The 22,591-nt window shown below is 45.6% G+C and overlaps 1 protein-coding gene and 1 pseudogene across 1 annotated transcript; one reads left to right on the top strand and one right to left on the bottom strand.

The window, feature by feature from the left end:
- LOC129019891 (small ribosomal subunit protein eS10-like) overlaps positions 1–22,591 on the bottom strand; it is a 482,677-nt pseudogene that overhangs the window by 125,333 nt on the left and 334,753 nt on the right.
- LOC129019896 (pregnancy-specific beta-1-glycoprotein 7) lies at positions 3,229–19,276 on the top strand. Its single transcript, XM_054463415.2, has 6 exons — positions 3,229–6,459; positions 7,694–8,059; positions 13,698–13,976; positions 16,710–16,988; positions 17,389–17,643; positions 18,592–19,276. The coding sequence occupies exons 1-6, from the start codon at positions 6,396–6,398 to the stop codon at positions 18,606–18,608; spliced, it is 1,260 nt and encodes a 419-aa protein (XP_054319390.2). The 5' UTR covers positions 3,229–6,395; the 3' UTR covers positions 18,609–19,276.

The raw sequence follows: 22,591 nt of genomic DNA, 5'->3' as shown, positions 1-22,591 counted from the left end.
ACATTGTGTGGATGGCTCTCACCATTTCCTAAGAGATACATCGTAAAACGTGTGAGTAATACTGATTCTAGCAGAATAAAACGTGTATCACATTTGCTAATACTGTTCTCTTAAAATAATTTTAAAAGAATGGGGTGGGCCCTCCCATGTGTCCAGGCCAGGTCTCTGAACAGAATCCTCCATCTGCGGTAACAATGTCTAAGAAGATGACATGGACTAGGTCCTGATATGCAGCCATTCCTGTACACCCTTCCCCTGCTGCAGGGCCGTAACAGCCCAGGGCCCAATTCGTCAGCTGCAGAGCTGAGAGAGAACATGGGATACCCAGCATCCCTTACCTTCTTCCAGTCCACTGCAGTGGCTACCGACATGGCCCATTTACCCCTGAGGACACCCATCTGCTGACCCACAGTTTCTAAGATTCAGACTTTCCTGGCTTCTCTGAGCGCCAGCTACTTTCACTTTGCTGAATCCTTCTTCTCCCCACAGGTGTCATTGCTTTAGTAGACACCTCTTTCAGCTGCAGCTAACAGGTAAGCCAAGACCCAGACCACAGAGGATAAACAACGATTTCAAAACCTACTGTGTCCAATGGAGATGCCCACTTGTGGGCGGCAAGCCACCTGGGTGCCGAGGGAAGAGACCGAGGGCATGAGCTGTTCCAGTATCATAAAATATAAAAGAAGAATAGTTATACCAGATATAGACCTTAGATATGATATATATGAATATCATTAATCATTAGTTGGTAGAAATTACTCTTTATTCCAATATTATAATAATCCTCGCTCTATAATCATACCCTAGGAAAAGCCAGGCCATACAGAGATAGGGGCTGAGGAGACACAGTGAGAAGTGACCAGAAGACAAGAGTGCAAGCCTTCTGTTATGCCCAGACAGGGCCACTAGAGGGCTCCTTCATCTAGCGGTAACACCAGCATCTGGGAAGACACCCATTGCCAAGCGGACCATGGTCTAGTGGTAGCCTCAGTGTCAAGGAAAACCACCTGCTACTTAGCAGACCAGGACAGGGAGTCTCCCTTTCCCTGGGGGAGTTTAGAGAAGACTCTACTCCTCCACCTCTTGTGGAGGGCCTGACATTAGTCAGGTCCACCCGCAGTTGATGCTGTGCTTCAGTGGTCACGCTCCTAGTCCGCCTTCATTTTCCATCCTGTACACCTGGCTCTGCCGTTTAGTTAGCAGTAGCAAATTAGTGAAAGTACTAAAAGTCTCTAATAAGCAGAAATAATGGTGTAAGCTCTGTCTTTCTCCTCTCTCTCTCTGCTTCAGCTACCAGGCAGGGAAGGGCCCCCTGTCCAGTGGACACGTAACTCATGTGGCCTTACCTATCATTGGAGATGGTTTACACTCCTTATCCTGCCCCTTTGTCTTGTATCCAATAAATATCAGCGCAGCCTGTCATTCGGGGCCACTACCCGTCTCTGCATCCTGGTGGTAGTGGTCCCCTGGTCCCAGTTGTCTTTTCTTTTATCTCTTTGTCTTGTGTCTTTATTTCTTCAATCTCTCATCTCCACACACGGGGAGAAAAACCCACCAACACTGTGGGATTCGTCCCTACACCCACTCTACAGAGACATAAAGAAGTTGAGATGTATACAACTCCCCCAACAACACTGTATCTGAAAACAATGTTCTCTCTGCCCCTCATCGTGGAATTCACTGTCTCTCACTACGTGGGCAAGTGCTTCCAGGGTCTCACAATTCCTCCACAAGAGGCAATGCACACTTTAACATAGCACTTCAGCAAATAAAGTGGTGACAGTTTACCTACTTAGATAAAGTTTCTTAAAAGGTTCTCTCAAATTTCCCCAGGAAGAAGACAGAAAAAGCTTTCCCAATTGTGAAACACGGGCCTCCCCACCTTTCAAAAAAGTACCCCTGAATAGTCAAAACAATCTTGCCAAAATAAATTGTAGTACTTCAACTTTCTCATTTGAGATCTCACAAAAGAGTACAATCATTAAAAGGGAAGCTGCTGGAAAAACAATAGACAAAAGCTGCTGGCAAATGAATAGACATGAACACAAATGGGATAGAATTGAGAGTCTAGAAATAAGCCCTCACACTTATGGTCAATTGCTCTTTCAAGAGGGTGTCAAGACAATTTAGTGGAGGAACAGTTTTCCTTTCATATGATAGTGCAGAAACAACTAGACAACCACATGCAAAACAGTGAATTTAGATAACTCTACCTCCCACCATATCAAACAATTCTCTAAAAAAAACTAATCAGTGAGATTAATATAAGACCTGTAACCATAAAAACATCTTAATATAGACATAGAGGTAAATATTCATGACTGCAAATGTGCAATAGGTTCTTAGATATGATACAAAAGCATGAGAAACAAGAAAAACAAGGTAAATTGGGCTTTATCAAGATGTGAGCCTTTTGTACATCAAAGGAAATTACCAAGAAAATAATGAATAGACACAGAATGAGAGAAAATATTTGCAAACCACATCTAGGCAGTTTTCATGTACAGATAATATCAAGAACTAGCTACAACTCAATAACAAAAGGACAAACCATCCAATTTATAAATGTGCAAAAGTCTCAAATAGACATTTCTTCAAAGAAGATATACAAATAGTCAAGAAGGACATGAAAAGATACTCAACATCATTAGTCATTTGGAAAATACAAAGGCAAAGCTGCAATGAGACACCACATCACACCTACAAAACTGGCTACCATTCTTTTAAAATGTTACATAACAAGTAGCAGCATTACGTAGGGTTTGGAATCCTCATACATTGCTGGTGAGAATATAAAAAGGTACAGCTGCTAGGAGAAACAGTTTTCCTGTTCCTCAAAAAGCTAATCATGGAATTCTCATTTGAAACGACATCCATTCCTAGGTATATACCCAAAGAATTAAATCCGGGGACTCAAACAGGTACTCGGATGGGAATGTTGATTGCAGCATTATTCACAAAAGATAAAATATGAAAACAATCCAAGCCCTTATCAACACATGAATAAATAAATATGGTGACATATACAACAGAATGTTAATCTGCCATAAAGAGGAATGAAGACCTGACACTCACTGGAACATGCATGGACTTTGGAAACATTATGCTAAGTGAAATATGTCAGAAACAAAATAACATAATTGCATAATTCCATTTATATGAAACATCAAGAATAGGCAAATTCATAGAGACAGAGTAGAGATGATCAAAGTCTAGGGTGAAACATACAGGGAGTTATTGTTTAAAAGATACAAAGTTTCAGTTTAAAATGATAAAACTTTTCTAGGAAAAATAGTGGTGATGTTAATTTAACACTGTGTATGTGGTTAATTTCACTTGATTGTGTATTTTAAAGTGGTTAAAATAGCACATTATTCACAGAAGTGTGAAAAATAGACTTCTATTATATAATTCATCCAGGCTAAGGTGTGTGTTATGGCAGCTGAACCCCATGAATACATCATCTGACCCAGTGTTTTAATGAAAGGCATCAGTATTTCAATCAAGTTAGCTGGAAGCTCCTGTCCCCAGGAGAACCAGAGGCCCCAGAACGAGAGCTCCAGCAGAGGAACAACCAGCACAGGGTCCCATAGGGCAGCCTCAATGTCAGGCCCTGGATGGCGTGTGAGGCTACAATGATACAACCACAACTTGAAAATGTAAGTATTTTTACTACTTACAGACACTAGGGAGCATTCGACACACCTGGAGACCACAGACACAGAGGTCAGTGAGCCCAGGCAGGGAGGAGAGAAGAGACCGGTAAGCCAATGGCTTTATTAAGTCCAGGGTGTTATCTGACAGGTTTCCAGCAGGGAGCTTTAATGGATGTGTTGAAAGCAAGCAGCAAACACTGGGACCAGGAGCTCACGCTGTGACTGAGAGGTGGTCACTTTAAATGTGAGGGTGAATGTCAGAATTATCAGTTTAAAGAAAGCAGCTGGAGAGAGGGGAGCCCAGCACACCAAGCAGGAGAGATGCCTCGAAGATTTTATCTCTGGCCACCAACTGGAGCCACTTGAACCAGATACAGTATTGAAAACTGCCATGGTGACCAAGCCCTGCCTTTGCTTTGAGGCAAATAAACTTACACCTTCAAAAATGAATGCCAACGCAACAAGACACTATGAGCATCATGATATCCAGGGACACCAGCACGGTGTGGTACTGTGCCCTGGAGTCAGAATCCTGGGTTCTGGTCCCAGGGGGTGAGAAAATGAAAACGACTTTTCCCTGCCCCCCTGACATTGATCTTCCCACCCTGCTTCTCGCTCTTCTGCTCGCAAGCCCACGAGCACTGCTAAGCCGCAGACATCACTGCCCCCAGCTTTCACAGAAGCTGACAAAAATCTGCGTTTGGGACATCTGATTGTGAAAGAGGGAGAACAGTGAACATAGAGCCACAGAGACTGGGACTCACGGGGCTGGAAGGTGATGGAGCTGTAACATAACATATGTGTGACCTCGTGTGAAGTGTGCAGATCCATGTGGAATAAAACATGCAGCCTGGCCTGGGATTGCCGCCGTTCACGCTTCCCTCCCTGTCCACCAGAGGGCGACAGACTCCCTTCCAGCCTGGAGCCTTCCCAGGGGATGCCAACCTCCCTCAGCGGAACCCACAGCCCAGCAGGGTCCACCCTCACCAGGGTCACTTCCGCCCAAGTCCTCAGCGCCCTCCATGCTCCCCACACGGACTCTGTCAGCTCCTCCCTGACCTGGTGGCCGCCAACCCAACACCACTCCCTCTGCAGGTAGCTCCTGCCCCACACACCTGCTCCTTCCCTGGGCCCAGCTAAAGGCATCTCCCAGGGCAGCGCTGGTGCACACGACGCCACACTGGGAGCTTTCCCCTCATGACCTCCCTCCATCCTCATCAACTCTTTCTGTCACTGCTCCCTAAATACCCACCCCTGCTCCATCTGTCCTGTTCTCTGGGGCATCCCAGGCCAAGCCTAGCGCTGACACAGAACAGTGGCTGCCTGAGGGTTCACAGCCTCCCCAGAAATCAGCCAGGCACCCTGTGATCTGCCGGCCCGCTGCACCCCGGGGGGCTCAGAGCGCGTGTGATGGTCACACACAGGCATCATCCGGGATGTGGCCACCTACCCCCAGCAGTCCCTTGGGAAGACAGACCTCTCCTGTGTGCTTGTGGGGAGAAGGGGGATGTTATTACTCTTTGCTCCCAGAACACAACTCACCCCCACACGCCCTCTCAGCTGTGAGCAACGTCCCTCCAGACAGGCTCTCCGGCCACTGCCTGTTCCTCCTCCACAGAGAGCAGCTTGGCCACGTCAAAACCCTCAGGACAGACCCCTGGGTATGTCAGCACATGGAGGGCTGAGCCCATCACGGCCACGGAGTAAGTCGGGATGAATCTCTCCAGCTCTGAACCCCTGCTCTGTCCCAGGCTCCCCCTCCTGCGTCTCAACGAGCCATGTCCCGTGGGGTTCCTGGGTAACTCCCCACTTCCTCCTGCACCACCACGGGGAAGGTGTGGTGACCACAGGACAGTCAGCTGGGGAGAGAAGAGAGGATATCAAAGATGATCAGGAAGAACATGAGAAACCCTGAGCTTCTGCTCAGCAGCCAGCCCCCAGGGAGGCATAGAGTGACCGAGAACTGTCCCTTTGACTAGGGGACTCATAGCCCCCACTGAGCAACCAGCACAGGCCTCTCCTCCCAAGAGGCATGAGAGATTCACCCTGCACACCTCCAGGAAGGACAGTTTCCTCTGGGACACCCAGGTCCTGAATGTCCACCCTTGGAAGCTGCAGCCAAGCTAGACACGGTTAGAGAAAGGAAGGGTGCCTCTCACCAGGCAACACACACCTCACCCACAGCACAATGGGGCATCACTGTGACAGGGACTTGGTGCAGCTCCAGCCTCCTGCACTGCAGGGGAGAGCCAGATGGGGATGAAAGAGGGCAAAAGGTGTGAATGTGCACCCAGACCCAGAGCCATGGGGACAGCAGCAGGCTGAGGTCCAGGACTCTGCCTGCCCAATCTGCAGGGCATGTGTGGGACTGTGTGGGTCTGTGTGTTTCTCTTCTGTGTGCGTGTGTGTTTTTGCGCATGTTTGTGTCTGCACAAAGTGTGTGTTGAGGTTTGGTGAAAGAATCACTGCTGAAAAAGGCAGAGGCCTCCACAATTCTCAGGGACCTGAAACACAGACAAAAGGAAAAACAGAAGGAGGGACAAGGAGGCAGGACTGAGAGAGGAGGGGACAGAGAGGTGTCCTGGGCCTGACCCCGCCCATGAGCCTGAGAAGTGCTCCTGCCCCGGGAAGAGGCTCAGTGCAGAAGGAAGAAGGACAGCACAGCCGACAGACGTGCTCAGGAAGCTTCTGGATCCTAGGCTCATCTCCACAGAGGAGAACACGCAGGCAGCAGAGACCATGGGGCCCCTCTCATCCCCTCCCTGCACACAGCGCATCACCTGGAAGGGGCTCCTGCTCACAGGTGAGGAGAGAACTTCCTGGGAGAGGACAGGAGGAGGAAGCAGAGTGACTGGATGGGGTCTCCTGGAGAGGATGGGGTTCTAAAAAATAAACAATCCAGTGCTTTGGGAGGCTGAGGTGGGTGGATCATGAGATCAGGAGTTCAAGATCAGTCCGGCCAACACAGTGAAGCACTGTTTCTCCTAAAAATACAAAAAATTAACCAGGTATGGTGGTGTGCTCCTGTAATCCTAGCTACTCCGGAGGCTGAGGCAGGAGAATCATGTGAACCCGGGAGGCAGAAGTGGCAGTGAGTCTAGATAGCACCACTGCACGAAAGCCTGGGCGACAGTACGAGACTCCGTCTCAAAAAAAAAAAAGAAAAAACTAGAAAAATGGAAAAAAAGGAAAGAAGGCTCTGTTGGAGCCTGGATAGGGGAAAATACATCAGAGAGGGACAGGGGTCAAAATAAGAAAGTCACATTGAACCGGAATTGTAAGAGGTAGGAAAATCTTAAGTGTTCTGTTTTCCTGATTAATCATCAGGGGCCACCACATGTTGAAAAATGATAATAATATCTATATCAGATGACACTTCAAATAAAAATATAAGCAGGACATGAACCACTGTCCTCAGCAAAAAACATCAACAATTGTGGGGAAAAAAAACATCCAGGGCATGGAGGGCCCTGAGAACTCTCACATCTACAGGAGTCTACAGCCTGTTCCAGACACTGGGGTACAACCAAGATCACAAAAGTCCCTGTCCTCATGGAGCTCACGCTGTCAAGGGGAGGAAGACAGACATGCAAAGAGATCTAGAATGTGAGGTCAGGTGATGACAAGAACCCTGGAGGGAGCAGAGCAGGGAAAGGTCAGAAAGGGAAGACCCAGGGTCTCTGAAGGAGGTGTCAGGAAAGAAGTCTAAGGATGCCCTGATGTGAGCAGGACCTGAGGGCAATGTGGAGGGGGCCATGCGGACCCCTGGGAAAGAGGATTCCAAACAGAAAAATGCCAAGGTCAGAAGTCTTGGAGGAATGGGGGTCATGCTGCTGACCTTGACCTAGTAGGATAGTAGGACAACCACACATACACACACACAAACACACATGCCCCTTTTGTGTGTGTGTGTGTGCGTGTGTGTGTGTGTGTCTTCAAGGCTGAAGATTGAAGAGACCTTCTCAGGACCCAGGGCCCCATCTTCTCACCCCAATACATAGGTCTCAATATTGACTGATGCTCTCTCCACCTCCTAGCATCACTTTTAAACTTCTGGAACACGCCTACCACTGCTCAAGTCACGATTGAAGCCCAGCCACCCAAAGTTTCTGAGGGGAAGGATGTTCTTCTACTTGTCCACAATTTGCCCAAGAATCTTACTGGCTACATCTGGTACAAAGGGCAAATGAGGGACCTCTACCATTACATTACATCATACGTAGTAGACGGTCAAACAATTATATATGGGCCTGCATACAGTGGACGAGAAACAGTATATTCCAATGCATCCCTGTTGATCCAGAATGTCACCCGGGACGACGCAGGATCCTACACCTTACACATCATAAAGCGAGGTGATGGGACTAGAGGAATAACTGGACATTTCACCTTCACCTTATACCGTAAGTGATTCCACATGAACCCTGGGTGTTGGGGCACAGGGGTCACTTCTACTTCACACACACAGGATTGCCAGGCCTGGACTCTGCCTGTGTCCCTCTCTGCATTATGTCCCATGCTGGGGTTTGGGCATTTAGTGCAGGACACACACAGAAGAGACAAATTTCAATAGATCAGAATTCCTTTCCCGCATCCAGACCCTGCAGACACTTGCTGCAGAGGAACGACAGTCTGATGGGGGGACTCAGCAGGAGGAGATCAGTCTCAGCCAAGCACCTCATGCCCTCTTCATAAATTTGACCCTGAGAAAGACCCTGGAGAACTGAGTAGGGCTTGGCCTGAGGGGCCCCCTGAGATACTCTCAAAGATGCTCATCCCTAGAAGCCTCAACCCCAGAACTCTGTCCCTAAATCCTTGCTCCAGATAAAGCTGAGGAGCCTGTGCCAGGGCTGGGTTGTGGCTTCTTGGGCAGGGCTCACTGGGACCAAGGATTTTCCAGCTGTCTGAGGGCTGTGTCTCCTGGAGCTGTTCACCAGCCAGGGCTCAGCCCTCAGAGCCTCATCTGGGCAAGGACAGAGCTTTCTTCACCTGAGACTCAGAGTGGAGAGGACAGAAAGACAAGCTTTGTAGGCCATCAGCCAACTGCCTTAAGAAGCTTAGGACAGTCCACAGAAAGTCTAATGTCCCCAGAAGCAGAAACAGAAGAGAGAAGATGTACCTGGTAGCAGCTTGTCCACAGGGATCTGAACTAAAGGTGCTTTCTCATGGAAGCAAATTAATAATAAATGCTGTTTGTGTGAACACCTCCACTGTGCCAAGCATTAGATCAGGTGACTGTGAATAATTTAACATTTATTCACAGATAGCATGAAAAGCCACAGTCCATTTGCCATTTAGCTTATTTGATTGAGAGAAAACTGAGGCACAGGAAGGCACAGTCACTGAACCAGAGTCACACCAACACAAAGGGGAGACCAGGGTCACATGAGGTCTGTCTGCAGCCACAGGCCCATCGTCTCCTCTACCAGAAGTGAGGGCTTACTGGGTTCCAAGGACCACATAGTCATTTATTGGCTCAAATCCTCTCTTCTTAGGCATCCATACCTCAGAGGAGTGAGAGCAAATGGTCAGCTGATTAGTCTGTACTCCAGAACTAAATCACCTGCCTCAGCCATCAGAGTCAGTGCAAAAAAAATGTCCAGGCCTCCCCCTCAGATCTTAACCCCCATCACTGAACATGAAATCCTGTGTTTCCCAAAGAGTCCATGTCACTCTCATGAGAGGATCAACGAGAGGACCTTGTTTTCTTTGCCCACTCACACCCTGCACCAGCACAGGCCCAGTGAGAGACACACACTCAGGAGTTCTCACGTAACAAATGAAGGAATGAAGAAATGAATAATCCAAAACCTCTTTAGAGATGGGATCTTGGATGCAGTATCCTAGGAGGTTCTAGCCACACCTGTCCCTTGTCCTTCAGAGGCTGACACCCATGTTTCATCCCCCCACTAACTCTTGCCCCTAAAGCCACCCCACCGCATGTGACTCTGAAGCACTTTGGCCACCGGAGAGTTCTCAGGGCTCCTTGGTCCTGGACTGTGGAACTGGGGGCACCTGGTCCCTGGGGTCGCTGAAGTCAGTGTAGCCCTCACTGCTCACTGACATGGTGTCTCTACATCTCTCTCCTTCTCTATGTCCCTCATCTTCCTCCCACTTCATTCTGTCTGGGAAGCCCTGTCCCGCACAGCTTCTTCCTCCACCCCTAGGCCTTCCCCAGACACTCCCTCCAATGATGCTGGCTATTCCGTTCCCTTCCCGCTAACACTGTGGCCTGGCCCACCTCCCAGGAAATAGGAAAGGTGCAGAAATCACCTGGAGTTACCACTCCTGCCAGGCTTCCTCTCGAGCCAGTCTCCCCAGATCACTAAGAGAATGAGCTTCCACTGTATTCCCATCCAGGGCTCTTTCCCTTTGTGAGGCTGACCTGTGGACAAGACCATGGGACAGGGATAGGCAGTTCCTCCACCCACTCTTATCATTGCCAGAGAAGTTCTTCTGGCCTCCTGCGCACACACACACACACACACACACACACACACAAATTATTGAAATGGTGATTTGTAGTAAAGAAAGATTTTAACGAATCCAAGTCTGCCAAACAGGAGGACGGAGGTTTATTATTACTCAAATCAGCCTCCCCAGTGGATCAGGGTTTAGAGATTTTCAAGGACAGTTTCAGGGGCACAGGACTAAAAAATGAATACTGCTGATTGTTTGGTGATGGAATCATGCGGGCGGAGGGAAATGATCTGTTTGTCCTTGAATCCACTTCTAGGTAGGATCCACATGACTGGCGGAGTATGGATGAGGTCAGCCGGTTGCCAGAATGCAAAAGAATGAGAAACATCTCAAAAGACCAATCTCATGTTCTACAACAGCGATGTTATCTATAGGAGCAATTACTTACAAATTTTGTAAACTCTGGCCAAATGACACTGGAGCAGTCAGGGATTAAAGAAACTGTGCCAACATTTTAGCAGAATTCAGTTCCCTCCTATAATCTTAATCTCATGGTCTTTCACTAGTTTGACAAAGGCAGTCCCTGGGCAAAGTAACGGTGTTAGTTTTATGGAGGAACTACTATCATTCTTCTTCAAAGTTAAACCATAAACTAAATTCCTCCCAAGGTTAGCCTGGCCTATGCCCAGGAATGAGTGAGGACAGCCAGCCTGAGACTAGATGCCAGATGGAGTCAGCCATGCTAGTTTGCTGTCACTGTTGTAGTCTTTGCACTGACTCACCAGGGTGTCAGAGGCTGGACAGGCCTGCAGTCCCCAAAGCCCATGGGCTCATTTCACCCGTTTCACTCGTGACTCCATCCTCAACCTTCTATGGAGCTCACATTCTCTGGTCACTTCCTAGAGACTTCTGGCTTCCTGTCAGGCATATAACAAGCTTGGAATTTGTCACTCGGTTCTAACACTAAGTAAAAAGCTGAACAAACTCAAAAGTCAAAAGCTTGTTAAAATCCTTCAGAGATGGCTGGGCACAGTGGCTCACACCTATAATCCCAGCACTTTGGGAGGCCGAGGCAGGCAAAAGGTCAGGAGATGCAGACCATCCTGGTTAACATGGTGAAAGCCCATCTCTATTAAAAGTACAAAAAATTAGCTGGGTGTGGTGGCGGGCGCCTGTAGTCCCAGCTACTTGGGAGGCCGAGGCAGGAGAATGGTGTGAACCCAGGAGGCGGAGCTTGCAGTGAGCTGAGATCATGCCACTGCACTCCAGCCTGGGTGACAGAGCGAGACTCTGTCTCAGGAAAAAAATGGCGTTAGAAAAATGAAGAATGCTTTTAATGCTTACTGGTAGACTGCACACAGCTGAGGAAAGAATCCCTAGCTTGAGGATGTGTCAATAGAAACCTCCAAAACTGAAACAGGAAAGTTCAAAAAGAGTGAGGGAAAAAAAGTGGAACAACATATTCAACTTCATATTTAATATTTTGTATTGACAACAGCAATTTTTATATTTTATAGTTGTAGGACAACTACAAAGGCTGTAACATACACGTAATGGGAAAACTGGTGGTTTTGGGGACCAGTTGGAGGTGGCCAGGTGGGTGCCATCTGAGAGTTTTACTGCCTGTGCCACATACAACTGTTTCCTCATGATGATGCCGTTTTCGTGAGTTGGAGTCCTTCGTGTGGGGAGTCACAAGAGCCATTGGTATCTCACTTAGACTCTTCCTAATTCACACAAACTTAAACTCTAATGGTGTTTCCTGAACTTAAGAGAAAATGAAGAAAGCATTTCACATACCTGTTTTGGGGTCCTCCCCATTTTTCCTAACTCTGCACAGAGAGTAGAAGCAGGGAGTTCTTTCTATATTTACTAACATAACACACATCCCTTCTTTTAATTTGGCATCATTCCTCACTTTATGTAATTGACGCACTGACCAGTTTTGTCCTTTTTACTGGACTCTCACTATTTAAGGAGTTGCTGATTTCAAATCACCTTTGGCATCTTTCTTTGAGCATAATGTGATCCTGCTGGAATTCATGGCACATCTAAACCTTATTTTGGTCTTTAGAGAAACTACTACTACCAGCAATTGATCTTACATGTTTGGACCGTCAGTAAACATTTCTACTTATGAAAACATTTTAATGTTTCCTCCACTATTTTTTTTTTGTTACTAGAGTCAGAACATAACATGAGGTTTAAACTCCTCACAACTTTCTATGGGAAAATTATAGTATTACAAATTGTGCATCCCAAATCCAGAAATCCAAAATCTGAAACTCTCCAAAACTCAACACTTCTGACCACAGACATGATGCTAAAAAGAAGTGCTCACTGGCACATTTTGGATTTTAAATTTTTCAGATTTGGGATGCTAAACCAGTACATACACTGCAAATATTCCAAAATAAAAAAAATAGAAATTGAAAACACTTTGTTTTAAGCTTTCTGCATAAGGAGCACTTTATCTGAATGAACTATAGGCATGAGGCTGTACAGGAGATCGCTAGAACCTCCTCATCCTGCATAACTGAACCCACACACCCGCAGAACGACGCCCTATTCCCCTGATCCCAGCTCCTGGAAACTACCATTCTACTCTCTGATTCACTCTAGAATCCACTGATATGAGGTACATAGAGTAGTCAAACTCAGAATCAGACAGTAGAATGTCTAAAGAGAGAAAATATCTGCAAGACTTCTTCCCAAATATTGTTCTAATATCCACCAAACACATATGGTCCACGAGGGACAGACTTCCATCATCAGCTCATGTTCGCCCTTTCCACCAGACAGTTCTGCATTTGCAAACATCCACATGTATTTCTAGAAAGATCCACATGCTACTCACCTGCCCTCTACAGGGGGAAGGGAGCATCATGGACCCAGAAGAGGAACATGGTCTTGGTCCAAAGCTATCAGCTCTTGCCTGTCCCCTTCACTCTTTGTAGGTCATTTCTTGGACTCTGCTCTATCTTTAGAGGTCACTGGCTCAAGTCAGTCACTCTGAGACACCTGGGAAAACTGCCCCACCTTGTGGCTCCACTGTCTGATGACTGAATTGACCTCCAGGCTTGACTCTGGTCTCCCCGGTGTTATTTCTGCTGAAGTACCCAGTCCCAGGCCAGGCTTTCCAGTACCAAAAGGGTTTAAGGACAATGGGAAGTTCCATCATCCATCTCCAGGATATCCTTGGAAAGGGAAGCTGCAGAGAAAATGTACCTCGGGGAGCACAGTAAGACTGAAGCTAAGAAGATTCCAGCACTGCATGCTCCAAGTGAGGACCACAGGGTGGGCCAGGCAGGCAGTTGGAGATGGAGGGACTCAGAGAGGCACTAGGGGCTGTGACTGCTGGTCCTGTGTCTTTCCATGACCCAATGCTGCTCCTCAATTCACACTTGAGAAAGTCTGTGCTTCTCCCACATAAAGCAGGCAGCCTCACAATCCCTGAGTCCTCAGATTGCCATGCATCTGTCTTGTAACACACACACCTGCCATGGGCTTTTAAGGACTTGGGTGGGCTCAGAGGTGGCAAATGCCAACTCTGATTGAAAAATGCCATTGGAGGAATCAAACGTGCCACACAGGGCAATCTTCTCTCTGTTTTCTGCACAGTGGAGACTCCCAAGCCCTCCATCTCCAGCAGCAACTTAAACCCCAGGGAGGCGATGGAGACTGTGATCTTAACCTGTGATCCTGAGACTCTGGACGCAAGCTACCTGTGGTGGATGAACAGTCAGAGCCTCCCTGTGACTCACAGGTTGCAGCTGTCCGAAACCAACAGGACCCTCTTTCTATTTGGGGTCACAAAGTATATCACAGGACCCTATGAATGTGAAATACGGAACCCAGTGAGTGCCAGCCGCAGTGACCCAGTCACCCTGAATCTCCTCCGTGAGTATCTTCTGTTCCTCTGTGAGCCAGGCTGCCATTCCAAATACACGTGGCCAGAGGCCAGGCCTCTCAGTCCCTCTCAGGTCCAAGTTCAGAGACCTTTACCTCTGGACATCAAAACTGTCCATGACTTTCTGCCACAGGCAAACCAGAGTAGGCCTAGGCTTGATCCACAATAGGAGAAAAGAGGCTGCTCCTGTCATGGGAGACTCAGTGTCCACAGCTTCTGATGGGAGAAACAGGTGAATGTCTCAAGCTCCAGATCCGTGAATGCAGCGGGGATTTGGCTGGGATTTCAGTTTTGTGGCTTGGCTCACAGGGTCACTGTGGCCCTTCCACAGACCAGGATTTTCCCTTCCCTCTGACAATATCACCTGTGACTTTATTCTCTTTGCTCCACATGGCCTGGATGCCCCCACCATTTCTTCCTCATACACCTATTACCATACAGGGGAAGTCCCCAAGATCTCCTGCCTCACAGACTCTCACCCACTGGCAGAGCATTCTTGGCTGATTGATGGGAAGTTCCAGCAATCAGCACAAGTGTTCTTTATCCCCCAAATCACTAAAACATATAGAGGGGTCTATGTCTGTTTCATCCATAACTCAGCCACTGGTGGAACAAATCTCATAATCAAGAGGATCATAGTCCCTGGTAAGTGGATCCCTGGAGCATTGCCAATATATTTTCCAGCGAAGTCTATCTAGCTGTCAGGGAAGAGCCACCCACCTGCCCTCTGCAAAGGGACAGGGAAAATCAAAAACCCAGGACAGGGAATATGTTTCTGCTCCAAAACCACCAGCTTTGCCTGTCCCCTTCACTCTTTCTAGATCACTCTTTAGACTATACACTAACAATGAACAATCTGAAAGGAAATTAAGAAAAGAATTTCAAATCACATTAACATCAAAAGAGATAACATATTTTGCAATAAATTTAACCAAAAAGCTCAAATTATTATACCTTGAAAACTACAAAACATTGCTGAAAGAAATTAAAGACGATATCAATATATTGAAAGACATTTCATTTTCATGGTTTGGAAGAATCAATATTGTTAGAAAGACAATACTACCCAAAGTGAGTTGCAGATTCATTGCAACCCCTACCAGAATCCCAGCAACATTTTTTGCAGAATTACAAAACTCTGTCCTAAATCTGACCTCACAGGCTCTTATTAATGACTACCACAACACAAACACTGAGAAAAAGATGGAACCATGAAAAGATGGAAAGTTCTGATGACATAGAAAATAGAAATCAGCCTTTCTCACATCCCAAAGCCTTCAAAAATATATGAGTGCAGCACGGCCAGTATGGAATTGACCGAAAACTAATCACCAAGCTAGAAACGTGGTGAGAGAAAAAAAAAAGGGCAAGAACATCTTCAGCTTATCACCTCCCACTTTTGCCTACTAATCTGATGCAGAAAAGAAATGCTCACTGAAGCATTTTAGATTTTCAATCTTTCAGATTTGAGTTGCTAAACCAGTAAGTATACGAGAAATAGTTCAGAATCAAAAAATATCAGAAATCCAAAACACTTTTTGTCCTAAGCCTTATGCATAAGAAATACTCAATCTGTGTGAACTATAGGCATCAAGCTCTACAGCAGATCTCTAGAACCTCCCCAGCTTGCATAACTGAAACTGCACACCCATGAACAACTTCTGATTCTCCCCACTCCCAGCTCCTGGCAACCAGCAGTCTCTTCTCACATTCACTCTGGAATCCACTTACATGAGGTCCCTAGAGTAGTCAAACCCATGGAATCAGAGAGTAGAATGTCCAGTGAAAGAAAATATTTGCAAAACTTCTCTCCAAATTTGTCTCATATCCACCAAACACACATGGTCCATGAGGACCAGATTTACAGCAGTTCACTCCCACCCTTTCCACCAGTCAGTTCTGCATTTGCAAATGTCCACATGTATTTCTGGAAAGATCCACAAGGTCCTCACCTGCCCTCTGCAGAAGGAGAGGAAACTTAAAGAATCCAGGACAGGAAACATGGTTCTGCTCCAAAGCCACCAGCTCTTGCCTGTCCCCTTCACCTTTTCTAGATCATTCCTTGCACTCTGCTCTATCTTTAGAGGTCACTGGATCAGGTAAGTCCTCATGAAATACCTGCAAAAAACTGCCCCACTTTGTGCCTCCACTGCCTGCTGACTGAACTGACCTCCAGGCTTGACTCTGGTCTCCCCTGTGTTATTTCTGCTGAAACATCCAGTCCCAGGCCAGGCTGCTCATTATCTTCAGGGTTTCAGGACAATGGGAAGTCCCATTATTACACATTTCTAGAACGTCCTTGGAAATGGAAGCTGCAGAGAAATCACATCTAGGGGGGCAAAGTAGGATGGAATTTGGAAGGGGCCCAGCAGTTGCACATTCCAGGTAAGGAACCCAAGGTGAGCCAGCCAGTCAACTGATTAGGGAGGGACTGGGAGGGGTACCAGGGGCTGTGACTTCCACTAACGTGTCTGTCCATGACCCAACACTGCTGCTCAATTGACACTTGAGAAAGTCTGTGCTTCCCAAAGACAGAGCAGGCGGCCTCTCAGACTTTGAGCCCTTAGATCATCATGCATCTGTCTTGTGACAAATGCACCAGCTATTGGCTTTCAAGGACTCAGGTGTGCTGAGAGGTGGGAGATGCCAACTCTGATTGAAGGATGCCTGTGGAGGAATCAACGGTGCCACACAGGACGATCTTCTCTCTGTTATCCACACAGCGAAGCTGCCCAAGCCCTACATCACCATCAACAACATAAATCCCAGGGAGAATAAGGATGTCTTAACCTTCACCTGTGAACCTAAGAGTGAGAACTACACCTACATGTGGTGGCTTAAAGGTCAGAGCCTCCCAGTCAGTCCCAGCTTAAAGCAACCCATTGAAAACAGGATCCTCATTCTACCCAGTGTCACGAGAAATGAAACAGGACCCTATCAATGTGAAATACGAGACCGATATGGTGGCATCCAGAGTAACCCAGTCACCCTGAATGTCCTCTGTGAGTATCTTTTGTTCCTCTGTGCTCCAGGCCACCAGCTTATATCCAAATGAGCAGAGGCCAGGCCTCTCAGTCTCTCTCTGGTCCAAGTATAGACACCTTTACTTCTGGACATCTGAGCTGGCCATGACTCCCTGCCCTGGGAAAACCTGGGTAGGCACAGACTTAACCAAGAATATAAGGGGAGGGGATGCTGTTGTCATGGGAGACTTGGGGACTACAGCTTCTGATGGGAGAAACAGGTGAATACCTCAGGCTTTGGCTCAGTGAACCTAGAGGGGGTTTGGCTGGGACTTGAGGGTGTGTCTTGGCTCAGAGGGTCACTGTGTCCCTTTAAGAGACCAGGAGCATCCCCTTCCCTTGGATGACATCACCTGTGGCTTTATTCTCTTTGCTCCAGACGGTCCAGACCTCCCCAGAATTTACCCTTCATTCACCTATTACCGTTCAGGAGAAAACCTCTACTTGTCCTGCTTCGCGGACTCTAACCCACCGGCACAGTATTCTTGGACAATTAATGGGAAGTTTCAGCTATCAGGAGAAAAGCTCTCTATCCCCCAGATTACTACAAAGCATAGCGGGCTCTATGCTTGCTCTGTTCGTAACCCAGCCACTGGCAAGGAAAGCTCCAAATCCGTGACAGTCAAAGTCTCTGGTAAGTGGTTCCCAGCATCCTTGGCAATAGGGTTTCAGGTGGAGTCTAACTGGCTTTCAGAAAAGAGTCAGGAAAACATTTTTATTCCCACCCTGTGTCCCATGGGCACTAGTAAATCAAATTCTCCTCCTGAACCCTCCCAATTTGTCTAAGAACTTCCAAAACTTTAAGAAACAGGCTGATATTGTCATAAAATTCACAGCCTAGACCAAGCAGGAAAAATATTGATTTCATTGACATAATTCATAATAAAGAGGATAATGTTTTTATGATTTTTATTTGAAAATTTGCTGATTCTTTAAATGGTTTGTTTTCTAGATTTATGGAATTTTTCTCTTTTAATCTATCTATAGCTTATAGCGGTTCGATAAACTATACTTCTGGGAACGATAATTGAAACATTTACTTTTCCTCTCTACCAGACTGCCCCAGAATTGGGCAACTACTCATGAGTATTGATGTGTTTATTGTAATACACATATTTGCACAAGTACAGTAACAGTCTGCTCTCTTTGTTACAGGACACATTTGAAATCATTTGTTATATTTCCAAGGCTTAGACTGGGATGTTATATTTAAGAATATAGATAGAATGAACCAATATGAACTGCAGGCAAAGTCTGAAGTCAGCCTTGGTTTGGCTTCCTAGTCTCAAGAGTTTTGTAAAAGTTTAATCTGAGATTCCTTATAAAAACTTAGAGCAAAGAAAATTTTAAAAGAGAGCCTACATGGTCCATTACCAATCCTGCTGCACTTATATAAAGAATCAGACCACGTTTGAAGAAACTCAACCTATTTTGCAAACAAACTTATTCTACCGAAATTAGCATTGGTAAAACTAGAGATGCTCATAAAGAGAAAAATTATGTGCAAAATAAAACTGTAGTACACCTGTTGTGAGATTGCAGCTCTGTTCATTGTTTCTCTGTCTTTATTATCCACCTGTAGACCGGACATTACCCTGAATTCTACTAGTTCCTCCAATTCCATTTTCTCCCATGGAATCACGAAGAGCAAGACCCACTCTGTTCCAGAAGCCTTGTAAGACGGAGGTGGACAACTCAACGTAAATTTCATGGGAAAACCCTTGTACCTGAAGCGTGAGCCACTCAGAATTCAACAAAATATTCGACACCATAACAACAACCACTCAAACTGTAAACCAGGACAAGTTGATGACTTCACACAGTGGACAGTTTTTCCCAAGATGTCAGAATAAGAATCCCCATCAGGATGAGGCTCTCACCGCTCTTAACTATCCTTGCTCATGCCTGCCCCTTTCACTGGGCAGGATAATGCAGTCATTAGAATTTCACATGTAGTAGTTTCTGAGGGTAACAACAGAGTGTTAGATATGTCATCTCAACCTCACACTTTTACATAACATCTCAAGGGGAAATGTGGCTCTCTCCATCTTGCATACAGGGCTCCCAATAGAAATGAACACAGAGATATTGCCTGTGTGTTTACAGAGAAGATGATTTCTAGAAAGAGTAGGAAAGCTGAAATTATAGTAGAGTTCCCTTTAAATGCACATTGTGTGGATGGCTCTCACCATTTCCTAAGAGATACATTGTAAAACGTGACAGTAATACTGATTCTAGCAGAATAAAACATGTATCACATTTGCTAATACTGTTCTCTTAAAATAATTTTAAAAGAATGGGGTGGGCCCTCCCATGTGACCAGGCCAGGTCTCTGAACAGAATCCTCCATCTGCAGTAACAATGCCTAAGAAGATGACATGGACTTGGTCCTGATATGCAGCCATTCCTGTACACCCTTCCCCTGCTGCAGGGCCGTACCAGCCCAGGGCCCAAATCGTCAGCTGCAGAGCTGAGAGAGAACATGGGATACCCAGCATCCCTTACCTTCTTCCAGTCCACTGCAGTAGCTACCGACATGGCCCATTTACCCCTGAGGACACCCATCTGCTGACCCACAGTTTCTAAGATTCGGACTTTCCTGGCTTCTCTGAGCCCCAGCTACTTTCACTCTGCTGAACCCTTCTTCTCCCCACAGGTGTCATTGCTTTAGTAGACACCTCTTTCAGCTGCAGCTAACAGGTAAGCCAAGACCCAGACCACAGAGGATAAACAACGATTTCAAAACCTACTGTGTCCAATGGAGATGCCCACTTGTGGGCGGCAAGCCACCCAGGTGCTGAGGCAAGAGACCGAGGGCATGAGCTGTTCCAGTATCATAAAATATAAAAGAAGAAGAGTTATACCAGATATAGATCTTAGATATGATATATATGAATATCATTAATCATTATTTGGTAGAAATTACTCTTTATTCCAATATTATAATAATCCTCGCTCTATAATCATACCCTAGGAAAAGCCAAGCCATACAGAGATAGGGGCTGAGGAGACACAGTGAGAAGTGACCAGAAGACAAGAGTGCAAGCCTTCTGTTATGCCCAGACAGGGCCACTAGAGGGCTCCTTCATCTAGCGGTAACGCCAGCATCTGGGAAGACACCCATTGCCAAGCGGACCATGGTCTAGTGTTAGCCTCAATGTCAAGGAAAACCACCCGCTACTTAGCAGACCAGGACAGGGAGTCTCCCTTTCCCTGGGGGAGTTTAGAGAAGACTCTACTCCTCCACCTCTTGTGGAGGGCCTGACATTAGTCAGGTCCACCCGCAGTTGATGCTGTGCTTCAGTGGTCACGCTCCTAGTCCGCCTTCGTTTTCCATCCTGTACACCTGGCTCTGCCGTTTAGTTAGCAGTAGCAAATTAGTGAAAGTACTAAAAGTCTCTAATAAGCAGAAATAATGGTGTAAGCTCTCTCTGTCTTTCTCCTCTCTCTCTCTGCCTCAGCTACCAGGCAGGGAAGGGCCCCCTGTCCAGTGGACATGTGACTCATGTGGACTTACCTATCATTGGAGATGGTTCACACTCCTTATCCTGCCCCTTTGTCTTGTATCCAATAAATATCAGCGCAGCCTGGCATTCGGGGCCACTACCCGTCTCTGCATCCTGGTGGTAGTGGTCCCTTGGTCCCAGTTGTCTTTTCTTTTATCTCTTTGTCTTGTGTCTTTATTTCTTCAATCTCTCATCTCCACACATGGGGAGAAAATCTCACCAACACTGTGGGACTGGTCCCTAAACCCAATCTACAGAAACATAAAAAGTTGAGATGTATACAACTCCCCCAACAACACTGTATCTGAAAACAATATTCTCTCTGCCCCTCATCATGGAATTCACTGTCTCTCACTACGTGGGCAAGTGATTCCAGGGTCTCACAATTCCTCCACAAGAGGCAATGCACACTTTAACATAGCACTTCAGCAAATAAAGTGGTGACAGTTTACCTACTTAGATAAAGTTTCTTAAAAGGTTCTCTGAAATTTCCCCAGGAAGAAGACAGAAAAGGCTTTCCCAATTGTGAAACATGGGCCTCCCCACCTTTCAAAAAAGTACCCCTGAATAGTCAAAACAATCTTGCCAAAATAAATTGTAGTACTTCAACTTTCTTATTTGAGATCTCACAAAAGAGTACAACTATTAAAAGGGAAGCTGCTGGAAAAACAATAGACAAAAGCTGCTGGCAAATGAATAGACATGAACACAAATGGGATAGAATTGAGAGTCTAGAAATAAGCCCTCACACTTATGGTCAATTGCTCTTTCAAGAGGGTGTCAAGACAATTTAGTGGAGGAACAGTTCTCCTTTCATATGATAGTGCAGAAACAACTAGACAACCACATGCAAAACAGTGAATTTAGATAACTCTACCTCCCACCATATCAAACAATTCTCTAAAAAAAACTAATCAGTGAGATAAATATAAGACCTATAACCATAAAAACATCTTAATATAGACATAGAGGTAAATATTGATGACCACAAATGTGCAATAGGTTCTTAGATATGATACAAAAGCATGAGAAACAAGAAAAACAAGATAAATTGGGCTTTATCAAGATGTGAGCCTTTTGTACATCAAAGGAAATTACCAAGAAAATAATGAATACACACAGAATGAGAGAAAATATTTGCAAACCACATATAGGCAGTTTTCATGTACAGATAATATCAAGAACTAGCTACAACTCAATAACAAAAGGACAAACCATCCAATTTATAAATGTGCAAAAGTCTCAAATAGACATTTCTTCAAAGAAGATATACAAATAGTCAAGAAGGACATGAAAAGATACACAACATCATTAGTCATTTGGAAAACACAAAGGCAAAGCTGCAGTGAGACACCACATCACACCTACAAAACTGGCTACCATTCTTTTAAAATGTTACATAACAAGTAGCAGCATTATGTAGAGTTTGGAATCCTCATACATTGCTGGTGAGAATATAAAAAGGTACAGCTGCTAGGAGAAACAGTTTTCCTGTTCTTCAAAAAGCTAATCATACAATTCTCATTTGAAACAACATCCATTCCTAGGTATATACCCAAAGAATTAAATCCGGGGACTCAAACAGGTACTCGGATGGGAATGTTGATTGCAGCATTATTCACAAAAGATAAAATATGAAAACAATCCAAGCCCTTATCAACACATGAATAAATAAATATGGTGACACGTACAACAGAATGTTAATCTGCCATAAAGAGGAATGAAGCCCTGACGCTCGCTGGAACATGCATGGACTTTGGAAACATTATGCTAAGTGAAATATGTCAGAAACAAATAACATAATTGCATAATTCCATTTATATGAAACATCAAGAATAGGCAAATTCATAGAGACAGAGAAGAGATGATCAAAATCTAGGGTGGAACATACAGGGAGTTATTGTTTAAAAGATACAAAGTTTCAGTTTAAAATGATAAAACTTTTCTAGGAAAAATAGTGGTGATGGTAATTTAACACTGTGTATGTGGTTAATTTCACTTGATTGTGTATTTTAAAGTGGTAAAAATAGCACATTATTCACAGAAGTGTGAAAAATAGACTTCTATTATATAATT

The sequence above is a fragment of the Pongo pygmaeus genome, chromosome 20 (genome assembly GCF_028885625.2).
Source record: "Pongo pygmaeus isolate AG05252 chromosome 20, NHGRI_mPonPyg2-v2.0_pri, whole genome shotgun sequence".
In the NCBI taxonomy this organism is placed as follows: domain Eukaryota; kingdom Metazoa; phylum Chordata; class Mammalia; order Primates; family Hominidae; genus Pongo; species Pongo pygmaeus.
Note: the sequence above shows the minus strand (reverse complement) of the source record. Positions and strands in the feature narration are given on the sequence as shown.